The sequence below is a fragment of the Nyctibius grandis genome, chromosome 11, assembly GCF_013368605.1.
Source record: "Nyctibius grandis isolate bNycGra1 chromosome 11, bNycGra1.pri, whole genome shotgun sequence".
Lineage (NCBI taxonomy): Eukaryota > Metazoa > Chordata > Aves > Nyctibiiformes > Nyctibiidae > Nyctibius > Nyctibius grandis.
Genome location: NC_090668.1, coordinates 9,615,552 through 9,633,806, shown reverse-complemented (window position 1 = coordinate 9,633,806; position 18,255 = coordinate 9,615,552). Strand labels below are relative to the sequence as shown.

Below are 18,255 nucleotides of genomic sequence, written 5' to 3'. Positions count from 1 at the left end.
TCCTAAGTGAATGAACAACTAAGCTTTCTTTGGTAAGGATCCCAAGAAACTTTTGTTTCAGTCCCTAACTCCAACAGAAAGCCAGGTTCATAAACAGGACTAAGCTATCTTAATATCCCTGGATGATCTTTTTATATGCAAATTGTTAAAAGGAGGACAAATTTAAACTCAAAATTTCCATGGTTTTTAACTACGTTTGACTCTATCCTGCAGAGGTCACGCTGTCCTGAACAGATTCCTCTGGCAGCAACCACTGTGCCTTCTTGAGACAGTCTGTGTAATGCTTTGGAGATGGGAAGTCAAAAAAGCACCGATAAACCGAACCATTCTTTCTTTTGACTCTTACCATCAGCTCAATCTAGCAAAGTGGCCCCAGTTTGGCCCACAGCCACACCACAAAACACAGCCTTTCCTGTTAGCAGATCAGATTGCTAACAGAAATGGTAAATGGAGACGTGCAATGCAGCCTCAGAGAAATCTGTATGCCTGAAAGATTCCTAAACCAAAGCCCATTAGTATATACAATCATGTCGCACTTCTATCTAATTAACCAGCGCTGCTGGATAATCTGAAGCAAGTCACCTGGTGCGCTTAGCAGAGTTGGGTACCTCTCCTTCCACCCAGCTCTAAGTATTTTCTGAGTCATTTGGACAGAGTATTTTACTGTAAGATGATATTATACACTGAGAAAATATGTAGCATATCTGCAATTTGGGAGCCATCTTTCCCTCTGTCCTTCCACCCAATGCACACAACAAGCTGGATTCAGATCCCCTGACACCGGTCAAAAGACCCAGGCAGCACCATGTACGTATGTATATCCAGGAAAGACAGAAACCTTCTGCTGGCTACTCTACCAGTAAATGGACTGTCCTCAAATTCAGCATCCACGAAGATTATACTTTACTCTCTCAGGTGACTGTCTTGGGTACTTCAGTGGAGTAGACACAGGTCTTATCAGGGTGACTATTCTACCTATGAAAAACAGCCATTTAAATTCCAGACTCTACGGTCTCAAATTACTCTGGTACACTACTGTACCACAGTACTGGTACTGTATGTTTTCACACAAGAGCATTTTTCCAACTGACTTTCCATTTAGTTCAATACAAAATTTTCCAGGATGTGGCAGTAAAAGTCCAGCTAGTGCGCAACTGCATGAGCAGTCTGAGCCAGACTAAAGCAGCGAAAGATTTTTTTTTTTCTCCCCACACATCTAGCATGCTTCAGAGGTCCTCCAACAGGTTTACTTCCTCCGAGTTTGATGAATTCAATCCTATTAGGAAGAGCAGAACATGAGGGAGAAGCATATATCACTAACAGGAAAGCTTAAGAGGCTTCATTTCTTCTAAAAAAAAAAAAAAAAGGACCCTTTCAAGATACCTACATCTTAGTATTCCCTGTCCTCAAAAAAAAAAAATCATCAGTCACATTTGAAAACCGAGTAATTTGACATCATCTGGCAAGTGACCTATAAAGTACTGCCTAAAATGTAGGCTTCCAATTCTCGGTGCAAAGATGGAGCACATGATGAAGCATAACAGCAAGATCTTTGTTACAGAATCTTTCTATACCCTCTTGGGGGTAGATACAGAAACTGTAAGCCTAGATTAACTTCAGCTCAACTCCCTCCTTTCCTTAAAGGAAGGAGAAGATAATACCAGGTTGAAGCAGGCAGGCCAGTTTCTTCTACTTGAAACAAATCAATGGCTATACCACTGATGCAGAATGCACAAATTCCTTATTGCACAAGACAGGACTTGGGTTCAGCTGTGACCATTCTATACCCTCAAGGTTAAAATTTTTTTTTTTTTTGAGAAAAATGTGTCATTGAAGTACTGTGTTTAACTTGCTGAATCATTGCTTAGGGGAACTGGGCAAATCCTTTATGCAAACTAGCTGCTCAATACATCTGGCTTCCAACTTAGGACCCACAGAACAAACCAGCTGCTTGAAATTTCTTACACTCTATGGCAGGATTTCTGACGAAAATGCTGGCATGAAACAGTATTCAAATCTGACTTTTGCAACTACTCACAAGCATCATGGAAGAAACATTTCTGCCCTTGAGAACAGATTGCTCAAATATTATTCCAAAAGTAATTATCCGTTGAAACAAACACAGCCAAAAAATCTGATGAGCTGACTGCTTTTGCAGTACAAAATCAGCTTTGCTGCTTACCTACAGTGCCCTAGCCAGTTCTTTGCAACAGCTGTTTCACAAAGATCATATAATTTATTTTGCAACAAGTAACAAAAGCAGGCAAAAAGTTTGCTTGTACCAAGCTCAGATCTGCAGTTACCAGCTATAAAATTTAAAAGTATAGCAAGTTTATAAGCAACATGATGAAATAATGCATCAAGAGGATTCAGTTCCTCTTCACTGACAATCACAGAACCACAAATTCATGGCGTGATATCCTGACATTACACTGGTAACCCTACCATCTAATGTTGCAACATAAGAAACCAAACAAGAGAGTGTGGCTTTCCGGTATTTCAATAAAACTATCAAGCAAGTGCAGATGTGCTGGAAAATACACAATCAAAACCAAGATTTTTTTATGCTTTTCAAAACAGAAAATGAGAAAAGAAATTTGAGAAAATAAGTTTTTTCAAGAGGTAGTTTGGTTTTGGTGATAACCGTTACAGGACTAAGATCCCAAGTATTTTAATTTCCATTAAGTAATGTTCTCCATTTTCAACTTAAAAAAAAAAGAAAAGAAAACTTGGAAGGTATCAAGCAAAACCAAACACATTTCCATCTTCTCTTATCATCCTTAACTCACTTGTTCCTTCAGAAGAAAGAGGGACCACAGATGTGAAGTAGCCATTCAGTTTGTCCTGTGATCTCTTTCATACGGCCCAGCACATGAATACTGCTCATGCTGCTGGCCACTTAGAAGAACTGTCATTAAACCTAGTCCCCTCATATAACTGTCCTATGGTTTACAGCTGCTTTGTGGCTGAAAACTGATCACTGCTGACTAGGTTTTTAATCAATGTAAGTTTAAGTAGAAGAGATGTGTGGAATCTTGTAGATTGACTAGCTCAGTACAATTGTTGGTAGAGAGTCCTGTAAAAGAAACAAGATGTGGCATTTAAGTAAAACAAACTTTTCTTATTTAGATAATAATACTTACATCTCCTTCAAGGCTGAGCTTGCTTAAAATTTCATGGACAGTAGACATCTTGAAAGAATGCTGGAAGAAGAGAAAAAAAATAAAACAAGTAGACTTAAATATATTTACATCAGCATGTTATATAGTCCTGAAACACTGCAGCACTGAAAGTGATATAGTCCAATGAATCTGCTAATCCCAAGCAAGAAAGCAGATTTAAGATCTTCCAAGCAACACCGCCATTAAAAATGCAAGAGGGAGAGGCCTTTATTCTATTGTGCAAAAAAAATATTTATCTTTACTCCTTAAAAAAACATTTATCTGCATTTTAAATACTTGAACTTAGGAAGTGGAAACTCTCCACCTTAGAAACAATCAACTAAGACTACAACTCAGTACCAGGAAAACTGTGCAGAAACATAACAGGCTGGTCCAGCTCAAAGCCAAAAAGCAGCAATGAGTAGCAGCATTTAAATTAGACACTCAATTCCCCAAGTACGCATGGAATACATTGAAACTATTTATATTCATGCAGATATTTTATAAAATCATAATGCTGTTCAATCTTTAATCCTGGACACAGGCCACAAATACCTCTAACATCATATGGTTTTGTAGCGGCTCCCCAGTAATAAGAATCACAGGACAAGCTACAAACACCAGTTAGTAACATGATTGTCAGATACTATGTAACAAGGACTCTCTTAAAATTATAGCTCCAAAAGAGTGAGCCATTGAGGCCATCGCTCCACTGTCAGAACCGGCATAACACCTTGCTAACATATATAAAGAAAAATAGGGAAAAACCCAACCCTGAGATAGATTATACACATTGCAGACATGAACATCGATGTGATATGCTTATGTTACAACACCTTGCCTTTTTTCAACTCTGGTTTCTAGTCAGGGAAGTTTGCCAGAGCTGTATTACTGTTTTACTGGAAGGGTCTCTCAACTAAGGAGGAAATTTTTTCCAAAGGTTATAAGCCAGAGGCAATATTTAAGAGGCTTGATGCATTCCTAAAACTCTGCTCTCAAATTCTTCTACCGGAAGGATAGACATTGCCACTCACATTACATTCTAGTCATCCAGGTTGGCACCTGCAGCAAAGATTATTTTGCCTGTTGAAATTAAAGCTTGTTTCTCACGAACTCTACAATCAAGCTGTAGAGAGCGTTATCAAACAGAGAAAAGAGGCGGCTAGAGAAGCAGGTGTTGTACAGCAACACCTCAAGACCAGTGACATTCCACTAACTGATCACTGAGACTGGAACCAAAACTGCACTGTTTTCACCCTCACCAGGTGCCACTCCCGTCACTTCCATGCTGTCACCATTCCCCAAGTCCAGCTCCCAGATACCATGCCCTCTGAGCCAACTCGCAGCTATTGTGCAGCCAGTCCTGGGTATGTCCTTTCAACTAGTTTTTAGATTCTTTTTTTTTTCCCTCCGTCAGTCACTCTTCTGATGGTATTGGGGCTTTTTCAGGCGAAGCTAGCTGCCCAGGCAAATTTCCCAGACAAATCCAACTCCTCTCCAGTCAATGATCAATCTGAAACCAAGAGCTCACAGAACCAGCAAGAAGTTTGAAATAGTTTCTTAATAATTGAGATCTGGTTAAAACACTAGAACAAATGTTTATTTTTTGTTTTAGCTCCTGTAAACCTCCTGTACATCAACAGGAAAGCAGAGAAATCCTTACTTGTAGCAGATAGAACAAGTGCTATGAGAATAAAATGCAGAAACACAATAACATGGCTTTTGTAGTGTAACTGCTGTAATCACACTTTTCCTCACTTAAGACTACAGAAAGAAAACCTTTCATCTTCTGAAGCAACCCAGGTATAAGTAACAAAAACAACTTTACTTCAAGGAAAAATTAAGATCCCGGGGAGAAAAAAATAAGGCAGAGAATGAAAATCACAGTCATGCATCAACTTATTTGAGAATAAATCTTTTTCAGAGCAAAAATCCAACCCAGCCCTTTAAAGACAGGCTGCAGAAGTTGTAATAAGCTGCTACCTGCTCTTGGCACTATTAACCATGCTGGTTAGACAGGGATGATATACTACCGAGTTATGAAATTCTTAATGTTTACTCTTAATAAAATGAAGTGCCTAACAACGGGACCTTTGTACTCTGACAGTATTACAACCCAACACCAAAGATGAGTGACTGAAGTCCTCTAGTCTTGCTTGTCACAAAGAACGAAGAAACACCAGCAAAAGCTGAAGCAAAGCAATTGCAGTATAATCTTTCACGAAACAATCACTGTACAGCTTTTTGCAAGACTCCTGTTTCTAAATCAATTAAAAACCACATTGAATCAGGCTTGTTGGAACAAAAAACTTGAACAGAGTCCAGGAACAGAACTAACACACCCTCATGTAGAGCTGGAACTGGGAAGTTCATATCATCAACACGCAACAATGCTATAGCAACTGACTGCCCATCAGCAGCAAGCTGGCAAAAGAAAGAAATGGCAGTTTTTGCAAGAATCTTTGCAGAGAAAGATCTTTATTCAGAGAACAAATGCATCTCTTATCACATCCGGCTTTGTAAGGCACTCATATTTGAGAACAGACTCTCTCTGTTCTCTGATGGACTGATTTTATCTGACGTAGTTTTGACAAGTTCTGGGTAGGTTTGAACATGTAAATAGAAAATACTTGCACTAGCTTGTTCTTCCTTACACTGGAAAAGAATCAACTTCTACCTTCCAGCTGTGAACTAATACTCCAATACCTTAAGGGAAGTTTCTACAACCGGTTTTCCTCCTAAATCCACGTTACGTAATCCTGAATCATAATGTTATTCTACTAAAAGAGACAGCACCTGTTCTTTTTTGCAAATCTGTTATTATGTTGGTCCTAGTCTATATTCAGTACCTTATCCCCACAACTGTTTGGTGACAGAAGAGTGTGTGTTTAAATGCAGCCCCATATCTCAATTCACAGGGGCAGCTCACGTACATTACAACAGAAAAAAACCCACATGATCCATGGAAAAAAGTGTCAGGTATGCACAAACAACTACATTGCTCAATACGCAGAGTTAGCATTTTAAGCACTTATTATACTCTTGTAGATAGAGATTGAGCAAAGGGTGTTCCCAGACATCTAAGCCAAGGAAACGGCATTCCCGGAATGAGAGAGTGGAAACTCTTTCACTCAGAGCACATGTGTCAGGTCTTCAAAAACCAGGGCAAGGCCTGGCGAGAGAGATGAGGGAGAGGGAGGAAGATCCACAATATCTGCTGTAAATGAAATAAGGACTCAAAATCATTCATTTATATACAGTGCTAACCGCAAGTACAAACGAGTCAGGCTGTATCTCCCCAAATCACCTGATAAGATTTAACAGATCATTTAAAGCCACTACTTGGGAGAAAAAATTAGCTTTAAAGAAAAGGATTTCAAAACCCATTAAACCACATTACCACAAACATACTTTAACCATTCTCTTCCATGGACACTGTTCATAACCCAGGAGATGTTCCATTCCAGGAATATACTATGCAGATACAAAATTAAGGACTTCTATTTCTTCAAATTCCAGTTATTCTCACTTCTGAGACTTTACAGGAAAACCTCTTTCTTTTTTTAATCACGGCAAACCATTCCATACATTAGCTAATGAGAACTATACTCACTAGGGCTGCTTATGACAACTAGCTCCATCAACAGAAGGCACACACAGGGATGGATAACTCAAAGCACAGAGATTCCAAAAGATTCTTTCACTCCTGACCTGTATGTTGTGGTCTGCCCATCTCTGTGCAGATACAGCATTTGAATATGAACATAAGAACAACTAACACTAAGCAGAATCAAAGCTGCCATGTATAAGAACAGAACTCACTTCTGCATGACTATCCTGAAATAATTTCACTTTTCTTCCAGTTAAAATACATGGCAACGTTCCTTTGCCCTACCTCCCCTCCCGGCGCGGGGAGGAGGAAGTGGTGTCCAAGCTGACTCACAACCAAGGCAGCAGCAAGACCTCAGCAATTCTGTTCATGGCCGGGTAGGGCGGGAGCGCCGTGCCCAAGCCTGGCTCTGCGAGCAAGGAACCGCACAGGGCTCCCTGGCACGCCGCGGGTGAGAGCTAAGGCAGGCCCGGGTACGCACTGCCTACCCGGAACACTCCCCGTGCAAGGGCTTCTCTTCTGCCCCTGCCAGCGGCTGCATCTGCAGCGGCGCCGGCAGCCGCAGCCACACCCTGGGGGAGAAGAGAAGAGAAGGGGCCGCTGGCCCGGGCCGAGCCCGGCGCGGTGGCTCGGGCGGGCTCGGTGCTCCGCCGTGCCTGCACGAGTAACTCCGGCCTCGCTACAGCCGGACGAACGCCGCCTTCAGCGGCCGGCAGGCTGGTTGGCACCGCCCGCGTCCCTGCGAGGCGCCGGGCTGAAAAGTGACTTTACGGCACCACCGTTAATCCCGCTGAGCCTTTGTGCACCTCAGCGAGGAGCAGAGCAGAGCGTTCGGGGAAGTTTGACAGAGTTTGGGACCGGTTCCTCTTTTCTGAGCTCTGCCGCCACACCCAGTGATGGTGTGGGCGCACGAAGCTCGCCGCGGGCAGCCTCGCCCCTGGAGGCCGCCGTTTGAACGAGAAGCGGAGCACCGCAAAGGAACAGACCGGTAACGCCAAAGGAAGAGGAGAAAAGCGCAGGAGGGCGGCGGCCGCACCCAGCCACCGCCCCGCTCCGCGGCCGCGCAGCGCCCGCTCCCCCCCGCCCCGCTCCCGCCGGGGAAGCGGCTACCGCGGCCCCACACCCGCCCGCACCCCCGGCCCGGCCCCACGGGGCTGCCGCCTCCCCCCGCTCTCTGCCGCGCTGGCGGGGCCGGGGCGCCCGGCGGGGGCTCACCTGGCCGGGGCGAGCAGGCTCTAGCGAGGGCTCTGGCGGCGGCTGGGCCGGCAGCGGCCCGGGCGGGGTTTTGTAGGGCCGGGCGGGCCCTCCCCGCCCCGGCGCCCCCCCGGCCCCCGCGCTGACTCACCCGGCCGCGCCCGCCTGCCGCAGCCGGGAGAGGGACGGGGTGGGCAAGGGTAGGGCAGGATCGGCCTCTCCATCTGCATCAGTGTCCCGCAGGGTCCTGTCCCCATCCCGGGGGCCGCCCGGGGGGCTCCTGAGGTTGCAGAGGAGGCGCCGGGAGCAGCGCCCTGGGGTGCAGGGGTCGGGGCGCAGCCCTCGCTCCCCAGCCCAGCTCTCCCCGAAGCGCCGCGGAAGCTGCTTGGTGGCTGCCCACCTTTCCAACGCGAGGAAAGCGGCCCCCGCGGCGCTGCCCGGTGCCCCCGGGGAAGGCAGCCCCCGTACCCCTACCCCCAAGCCCCTGCGTTACCGAGACAGCAGGTTGTCGTTGCAGCCTGTGCTTTGGGGTCCCCGGAGCAGCGCGGCTGTGATGGTGCTTGGGCTCTCGGGCAAGGCACAGCACCTCATCCCCTGGCCCCCAGGGGACAGCCCACGCCGCAGCGCAGCAGCCCGGACCCCTAACCCCCATGCCCTGCCAAGCTAGGCACTCGCTGCCACCGAACCAGGACTGCACCCTCCTGCTCTGGGCTCATACACAGCGAACCGAGCTCCCCAGAGCCTGCAGCTCCAGCCAAGCCTGCTTCGCACCAACCATATTTAATCATCGGTGCTCAGAGTCCAGCGTGTATCTCAGCTGGGAGAGTCTAAATGCCGTCTGCCACAGGCAATAAACGCTAGAAGACCAAGGCACGAGCTCTGCTCTGAGCCTCACTGAATCATGCTCAGATAACCCCAACAGGCATACCACACCCAGATGGAAGGGGGGGATCAAAACTTCTGCCAGCCTGACTAGTGAAAAATAAATTATTGAAGCCCAGATGTCACACTGGTAACGAAAGCAAGATACAGTTTAAAAGCATTTGCAAAAGGAGATCTTCAGTTGGATCACTTTAGATTATTGTTTCTCCACAACAGCGTGGCCAATTTACTGATCAATCTCAAATACTTCAGAAAAAAACAAGCACTCCCCATTCCCAACACACGCTGTTATTCCTGTAATTTAAGTGTGTTTTTTTTTTTTAATCCCCTGCAGGTGAATACCTTTAGGTAATCCTTTCAAGAGTATGTTGTCACAGAGTGGTTTTGATTCTGCAAAGAGATATTTGCCTGGTCATTGCAGAAGGTGAAAAGAATGTTACTAGCCCTTTTCTGAAAAAAACAAAGTGACATGAAGGGGACAGCCACAGGAAAAGGCGTATCATGGCACAGCGTTTTGTCAGAGAAGAACATCAATGCCAGTATTGCATTAGTTTGACTTGTTCGCCTTCTTTTTGGCAAGGCCACTGGCGTTATTTCTCTCTGTATTAATGAAGCTGTCTTTAAAAATTAATTCCTGGGTATCCCACTTCCACTAGTGTCTGTCACTAGCAGTTTAACAGACAATTTCCCCCTGCTTTTCAAGTTTCTTAGAAAAAAAATCACTGGCAACTTGGAAAGGTGATTCACAGATCAAAAATGCTTACAGTTCTAGAAGTAACAGCCATTCTGTACTGCAGTATTCATTAGGGGCTTTAAATAGGGATAAGCAGCTGAGCAGAAGCCAGACAGCCAATTTGCCCACTAATGGATGCATAATCCCTCGGGGAGTTTTTTTACCCCCATCTCTTGTCAAACATTCTTAAAGCAAAAGCAGAAAAGCAAAACCACAACACCCTCAGCTGAAAAAAAGTGTTTTCACATACACAATGTATTGCCAACATGCAACATATGTTGCACTCTTGTACAAAATCTGCTGCATCAAATATTAATGAATTAATTCAGAGATGAACACATTCATTCTCATAACTGAAGGTCCATTTACCTTTCAGTCCTCTATTGCAGCCTGTTACAATGACACTACTATTCCCACTTCCTTAGAAAATTGTTCTCTTTTTAATAACTCAGTGTTTCTTAAAATTTGAAGTAGCTCATATATGACCACTAATTTTGGTTAACTAGATCTTCATACAAACAGTTTGCAAAAGCTTTGATATTAAGTGAACTGTTATCATTATAGCCACATTAACTGCACATAAGAAGATTTTCCAGCAATTCCAACAGCTTCAGATAGGGAACAGAGATACTGCCTCTAATATCAACTTAATCATCAATTACTCAATCTCAGAATCACACGTTCACCTCAGTTTAAAATAGACAGCAGCCTCTCCGAACTTACGTAAGCTTCAGGGACTGTTACAGATTTTGAAAGAAAAAAGACGGACAATAGGAAAAAAAAAGAGCAACCATATCCAGAGTCATGAAGATACGAACATTATATTCAAACAAATTATGAATTCCCTCAACTGCTCTCTGCTTATGTAGGTCAACTGACATCAAAGGCACTTGTACCAGCTGGGGAATCTAAGTAGTATGAACAGCAGAAAACACATGAACGCTTTTGCCAGAACAACCAACCATCCCCTAATACCAAGGCCTGGTGATCGTGCCCATAGAAATAAAATATATTCTTCATACCTTTGAGAAAAAACTCTGCAAAACCAGTGAGCTGAAGAAGGCAGCAGTCACACTGTGCAAATAGGAAAGACTTCTGTTATCTGCCAAACAGGGAAAGGAAATAAATTCAATGGGAGAGCAGCAGCCAAGTGCCTGAATCACTTTTTAAAATAAGACATAAACTTGTAAGTCACATGGGATATTTCTGAAGATTTACCCAAAGCTTGGAGGGCTTGTACAGCACCTATCACAAGGGCTTCTGGTCCGTGACCACTGCTCCTCAGCACTACATTAAAGTAACTACTGTCAGCATTAGGCTGGATAAAAGGCTGGGACAAAGACTGCACTTAGCACAAGCCCAGTGTCTCTCTGCCTGCCTCACAGATGATTTACTGGAAGAAACACACTGCAACTAGCCTGCAAGTAAGGCAGTGCCAAGAAAGATTTTCAATTTGTTTTCACATTGCTCAGTCCCCACACCCCCTTAAAATATCTGCATAGAAGGTCATATTTCAAACAACCGGCAACTACTTCAGCTGCAATTACCTATTTGTGATCTCCGGCTTCCTGCATGCTGAGGACAGAAATCAGAGAGAGCACTTTTGTTGACCGGAGCTCCCCAGAGTCCTGTGGATGGAAAACCAAATGTAATTGTGCTAACTTCTCATTCTTCCCTTCTGACAACTCACTGTGACTGTGGTTCATCCTATACTCTATGGACATGCTGTAGGTCTGCTTATTCCATCCTCTCAGACTCAGTGACGTTATCATTGCTAACTCTCCAACTCTTTTGTTACTGCTTAATACTGTTTGCTACTAATTTTATCTTTTTTCCCCCCCCTCTCTCTTTCCATTCAATATACCATTGTCTTCCACCTCACCAACACCTTTGATTTTTCTTGACATTATCTTGTTATGTTATACTATTGGAGGCTTGATATGCTTAACTTGAATATTCAAGTTCCTCTCTGACCCAGACTTTATCTTTGCAATAACATTAGTGCATATCGGGTCACTCCGGCTCTCAATAGATTTTCCTCTCATTTCTGTCCCTGATTGTTTGGCTCCTTCATCTACACAGATCTTGCTCACACTCTTTCAGGATGCTGTCTACAAAGAATCAATGATACATTAACATCAGAGTTATGAAAGCCACAATTCTGTCAATATGCATTGCCTAGTTAAACTTTTTCCTTGAATTAAAAAAAACCAAAAGGTATCAGAACGAAGGACTTTCTGGTTTAGGTGTGGCTGAGCCTCTATGTACAGTGTTGCTTCCCTGAATGTGTTATGTTGCAAGAGGATAATATAAATTCCATTCTGATTAACATACAGATCAGGCAGACCTCTGGGTGTTATTTTTGCACCTTGATTATTTGGTCTGCTTTGGAAACCACCATGATACAAACACAGGTAGATTTGTTATTAGCACTTAGAGTAATCACAGGTTACAGAGAAAGTTAAGTATAACTTAAAAGTTATGCCAGTTGGGTTCCCAGGATAACAACTTGGCAAGTTATTATGTCTATGGCTATAGAAGAAAGGAGGAAGGAGCCTGAAAGCACACCTAGACTGCATTAGTAAAACTCTAAACATGGAAAGTGTTTAAGTTGGGTTTGGGTTTTTTTTTTGCGAGGGGGGGGGGGGGGGGGGAAATGCAACATTTTTTGTTAACATCCATAATGATTTACTCTAAATCTTACAGAACTGTAATTCCAATGTATGCTTTTGAAAAACAGATTGAATACCAGAATACCAATGCCATCTTTTATCTAACACAACACCAGAGAACTAGACATCTTCTTAGGTGCTCCACCTAACAGCCTAAGCCCTCCGATCAATTCAGTTCTGTGCAATCTCATTCCGACACTACATGCACATTCCTGCACAAATGTTATTCTCCACTAAGAATTTAATTTACTTGAAATAATCCCTTTTAAAGAGCTAGACTTATCCCTGGAATGATCTTGTGTGTTAGCCAGATCTCTAATACTTTGTTACATGTGTATTTTACACATGAAGCATTATAATAGGGAAGGTAGATGGCATTTGCTAGTTCAGTCTCGGTACAGAGAGGTAGTGTGCTTATGAATAGCACATCCAGGTTAGAAACTGGACACCTGGACTAGATGCCTTGCAGTGCTATGGTTTGCTGTGTGATCTTAGATTGTTGCCTTCTCACTGATCAGGTCCTGTCTTTCGACTGTTAACTCTTCAGGGCAAAAACTTAAGTATTGCATCTGCTAAAGAAAATGCTAAACAAAATAAATTACTTCATCAACGTACAGGAATAAACTAGATTCATCAAATTGTTTGCAGTTCATCTGTTTCATGCAGTCTACATTACATGAAAGCTGATGTAACCTTGTTTAAAGGATGTATTTTAGCAATGATTTTAACTGACGAAGACATGACAGGCATTATGTTCTACAGTTACTTCCCATGCAGAATCTCGACGCGCTTCACACATTACGTTAGAACCTGAGAGCAAATACTGTTCATGGCTAGCAAAACATCTGCCTCTCTCCAACCAGTTGGTTGCATCTTGCATGTGACTTCCAAAAGTCTCCTCTTATATCCTGATACTTATCACTGCATTTGTCTGCAGCTACTTCTTGACTGTATTTGCAAATTAATTTCTGTCTGCTGTTCAGTATCCCTCCTCTGACACTTTCATGCATGGCTGACCATACCCTTAGTTTGAACTCTTAAATTCTTTCAAAAGATTTTCCTCATCACTGTGTAAATAACACCATCATCCTCATCCTTTTATCTCACAATCTCAGTGCATCCTTTCACCCTGAGCCTATGGGCGTAAGGAGCCTGCCTCCACAAAGAACCAGATGCCTGGGTGACTTGCGATGTGAATCAAGACAAGGGAGTAACAACACAAAATATTAGCTAAGACTATAGTACAGGACTCAGTCAGAAAGAAACTCCTTTAACTATGCACAAAAACTACTAATAAAGAAAGCTGTCTCAAGGCACATATACGGCCTAATTAAAGTCACTATCAATTGCCAAACCCCATAAAGTTTGAGTCACTGTGGTGGAATCCCATTGCCCTGGCTGTCCACTGTTAACAGAAAAGAACATGGAACCATCTATGCTCTGCCAAGATGCTCAGAAGGAAGCAAGATCCTTTGTTACTCTCATCTAGCTGACACAGGTAACAACATGGGCCAGCAACTTCAAAGGTGCAGTAGGCATGTTTCCCTCATGACTCAGTCCAGGCTATTGCATCTTCTATCCTTCTGTTTGGCATGGTAACTAGAGTAAGTCAGAGAGGTATATATATATTCAAGTGACACAGAGTTTCAGATGCATCATGAACAAAAGGTAACCCAGCAATTCATATACTTTTCTGTTCTTTAGTACACATGTAACTCCTCTGGCATACATTCATCATGAGTATTAATAGTGTCTGGAGTTCAGTTCGATTTCTAAACCAAAACGTGAATCACTAGCATTTTGGTTTTTCAGTGTGCCTCACAGAAGTAATCATCTAGTGTGTGACTAGGAGACGTTGCCTAGATACATACATAAACAGAAATGAAACACACTTGCCAAATTCCTTGTACTGGTATTGACAGCATAAATAAACTCAGCGTCTTTACACTGAATGAAACAGTCGCAGGATATACAGTCACTGTGTGTGTAACCCCGTTTCAGTGAATTTCCTCAGCCCCTCAGGGGCTTCCTGATGCCCTGCTTGATAGCCAGCTTCGTTTTTATCCTAAGATCATGCAACCTGAGATAAGACAAGGGCTGTAAAGCACAGTCAGACATTAAAGAAGGTAACTTTACTTTCTGTTCTCAGGTTATCACAAATACCTTCAAGCACAGTTTAATCTACTTAGTGTTGGAGAGTTGCAATTCCATCCGAATCTAGGAATCATGCTGTATTCAGTCCTATATACATTAAGTTAAAAAGACACTTCTCAAAACCACTATGATGAGTTCAGCTTTCCCAGCAATATCAGCACAATGTTGGGAGCATAAACAGACTACCAGTGTATACTCCAGCATTAAGAGAGATTTTGAACCCATTTAGATGGCACAGTGCTTAAAATTATCACAGCTGCCAGCTCTACAATAATGTTCCCCAGACTGCCACCACACTGGAAAACACTGTAGGAAATATTACCAGTGCACATAGGAGCCCCTGACATCACCCAGAACAGACCAGCATGAATAATCACTACAGCGTTTGGTCTGTCTTGCCAAAGGACAGAAACAGCTATAAAAGATGGAAGCTGCCAAAAGTCCTCAGGGAATTTTTCCTGTGAATAGTGTTAGAAGGTTTAATGTAAGACCAAGTCTGTTCTGCTTCATTGTTTCCCACCATTATGTGCTTTTTCCACTTTAGTGACTCAGAACACAAACAGTCCCATCGTTTGGATTAATCTCCTGGCCTCTGCCGAAGTAGAGGGGAGGCTATCGCACCTAAAATATGTCCCTAAGAATCTTGGGGAATAATTCTGAAAGTTTCAAGGAATCTAATTAAGTATCATCTAAACTTACTCTAAAAATCCTTAAATAACATGTTCCTATGGCAAATATGCAGGCTGGTAATTGCATACTGCAAAAAGTATCTCCTTCTTATCTAACATCATGCCACCTCTGAAATGGCCCATGAAAATTAATTTAAAAATCATTTACAGATTAAAGTTCACTGATAGAAATCTGCATACTATTACTACAGCAATCTGGAACGCAGCTGTAAAATTTCAATTAAAATCACTGATTCTGTGAAATAGGGAAGTTTTTTGTGTTTTGCTTTTTTTTTTTGTTTTAAAACATGTCAACCCTTTTTCAGTACAAAATAACATAAAATACTTAGGATTTTGAGTAAGTTCTTACATGTTCTGAATTTCATTATCTAATTAGGCTCAGCTGAGGTACTAGCTGGGGAACAAATGATGCCTTGCAACACAAAAGAATGTCAGAAATTCTTGATTAAATATGACTGACTACACTGACATCTTTTTTTTCCCCTTTCAAATGGCATCTTACAGATTTAGATGACATTTAAGGCAAAGTAACTTGACTTCAAAAAAGATGTTGATTGAGTGAAAGGGAATGGCTGTTATGAAGAGATTTGTTTCTGCCAGGCAGGCTAAGACTTGCTCTTCCACATCAGAAGCACAGGTTTGAGTTCTAAAACCAGAGATCTCTTCCTTTAATGAATCAGAAAAATATACTCAAAGCCTATTGTTTTAGCATGAAGGAGTACACATAATACTCAACATTCTCATTTATGTTTGCTTTCAAATAAGCCTTTAGTAAACACTTCCAGCTCAGCTAGACAACTTTCACTGCTGTGTCCTGTGTGCTAGTAAGGTAGGGCCGACACAGGGAACAGATCTTGAACCTTTAAGGAGATTAAACGAAAGGCTCTAGTGATAGTACAACTACAGATAATTTTCAAACAGGTCCTCAACACTAAGGTTTATTTTCCTAATGCTACTATCATCCAGGACGTCATTAATACAATAACGAGCAGCCATCACAGTGTGTACAGACTGAGTTCAAAACAGCAGAGAAAGGCAGTGGAAGACTAGCTGACTGATCAACAAGAACAGACATGCAGTGACAAACAGCTGTTGTCTTTCCTGTGGAGCTAGAGGCTGTACCAAAGAAAGCCTTCAGGAGGGTTTTGCCAGTAAAGGCTAGAACCCAAAGTTTAAGCCACAGTCTGACATATGCATACACACATACACAAAGGGCAGCGTGAAACCACAGACATTTAACTTGGCATTTAAAAGCCAAAGGAATGCGTACAATATTCTATCTTCTCAGCTTGTCCATTTGGGCTGGTAGAAAACCTATAAATGGAAGATAATGTATTCTTTTGATAAATACGATGTTGTGTGAAATAGCTTCCCTGGAGAAGACAGGAAACAAACTTACTTATTCATGTACCTGTATATAAATTTACTGCTTGTTATTAAAAAAAAAAAAGAAAGAAAAGGCTGTAGTGACAGGCCTATTGACCCACAAGTTTCTTTTTCTCCAGAGATAATGACAGTGTCAGTACAATATTCTCTCCAGGTTTCTTAACCTGAGTGTGCTGCGTTTGGATTAAACAAGCCAATCTAATCAATCTTACCGTGCATTCTGCTTAGGTCACCCACAAAGAAGCCAAAGAATTTCAACTGTGATGTGAGCACTTGTTGACTTGGAAATGACTGCAAAATTTATTTAAAGTAGCACGTGCAGCTATGCAGTAATTATACCTCCTTTTTATTTTATTACTCTTGCTATTAATAAAGAATAACCAGAGAGCTGCATGAGACTACTGCGCTCTTCCTGTCAATCAAGGGAACCGAACTGCATAACTGCAGTACTGGATGTGTTAACTGTATGGTTCTGAAATAAATGGGTTTTGACTGCTGAGGTAGCTTTTAACATGGCTACATGACCTGCTCAGCAGAGGGGATAAGAAGCAATGGGGTTCTGACAGCTAGTTCCTTCCCTCTTTTTTAAGCTCAAATTTAACCAGACTATTAAAATATTTGTTGAAGTGCTCTGTCTGCCAGGCAGTATAGCCCACACTAGACAGACTGATAAGTGACTTGTTTCAGTAGGAATTTTTTTTGCATTCTTTCCATTTTTTTACTTTGAATTCCTTGCGCAAAGGTTTGGTAGATGGAGCTTTTGAATGTAGTGAAACATCAACTGCAGCAAGCCTGGCCTAGGACGGCATGCATGCTGTTCACTCAACTATGGGATAAACAAATCTTAAAGTCTGCATTAAGGTAAGAGCCATGAAGAGCCTTGAATTATTTTCAAGCTTGCATCATTACTCCAAATCTGATTTTCAGTGATGAAATGAAGTTCTGAAGAAATATTCTCATTTTATTCATAGATGCTTCTAAATAGTTCCTGAAAAATACAATAGAAGCATTGATCTCAGAGTGAATTTGGCTGCACTGATTATTAACGTGGATATTTAAAAATTCGTTTAAAGAAAATCCTAATGTTCTTCTTATACTAAAGTGTACCAGAAGGAAGAATTGACACGAGAAGAGCTAGGGAATCTCAGTGAGACCAGCTATGCTGCACCATTCCTTTAAAACCATACCATGAATGCACTATAGCAGCAGCTGTGGTAGCAGCACACCTTAGGGGAGGCAAGATTAACAGTCATGGGCAAGATTTTCTGTTAGATGTATTTGGAAAAACAGTCAAACTTTCAGGCATACAGATGCGTCCTCAAGTCAGAAAATTAACCTAGAAACAGAAAGGTAAACTCTAATTGAGAATAACTGCTTCCAACAACTGGTTCTGTGCCCAGATTTACAGGTTGCCACTTTTTACTTCAGATTCAGGCCTGAAAAGGCACTAGACTGGTCAAAAGTTTGTCTAGTTTTCTTTTCTCACAGTTGATCATGTAAAGATACCTGTGTATAAACTCTGGAAGTTTACTACGAAATCACAAAAGATCTTTATAAGGGAATGCCCAAACTTTCTGACTATGGGCAGAGTATGGGTAGTTATACCACTGTGACCTCCCCAGGAACATCTTTAGTGTGTGTTGAATAGACAGGGAACAATCAGACTTCATTTGGCATCACTTTATCATCTTCGATGTTTTGTTGAGGAATTCATCAGCTCCTTTTCTACCTAAACATACAAATCTAACTATTCTTATGGTGCCCACACAGGTCA

At 42.2% G+C, this 18,255-nt stretch overlaps 2 protein-coding genes across 4 annotated transcripts in view; both read right to left on the bottom strand.

The window, feature by feature from the left end:
* ANXA2 (annexin A2) overlaps positions 1 to 10,652 on the bottom strand; it is a 32,543-nt gene extending 21,891 nt beyond the window's left edge. The window contains exons 1-2 of one of the 2 annotated variants that reach the window (XM_068410128.1): positions 10,603 to 10,652; positions 3,144 to 3,203 (exon numbers count right to left, since the gene is read on the bottom strand). In XM_068410128.1, coding sequence (XP_068266229.1) covers positions 3,144 to 3,191 — 48 coding nt within the window. In that variant the 5' untranslated portion in view covers positions 3,192 to 3,203; positions 10,603 to 10,652. Of the gene's footprint in view, positions 1 to 3,143; positions 3,204 to 7,986; positions 8,065 to 10,602 lie in introns of those variants that run through there. The other variant, XM_068410127.1, reaches the window with a different exon arrangement.
* Positions 10,653 to 11,137: 485 nt separating this feature from the next.
* ICE2 (interactor of little elongation complex ELL subunit 2) overlaps positions 11,138 to 18,255 on the bottom strand; it is a 41,201-nt gene continuing 34,083 nt past the window's right edge. For both annotated transcript variants that reach the window (XR_011048949.1, XR_011048952.1), the window contains exon 17: positions 11,138 to 11,208. The gene's annotated coding sequence lies outside the window, so the exon portion shown is untranslated. The remainder of the gene's footprint in view (positions 11,209 to 18,255) is intronic.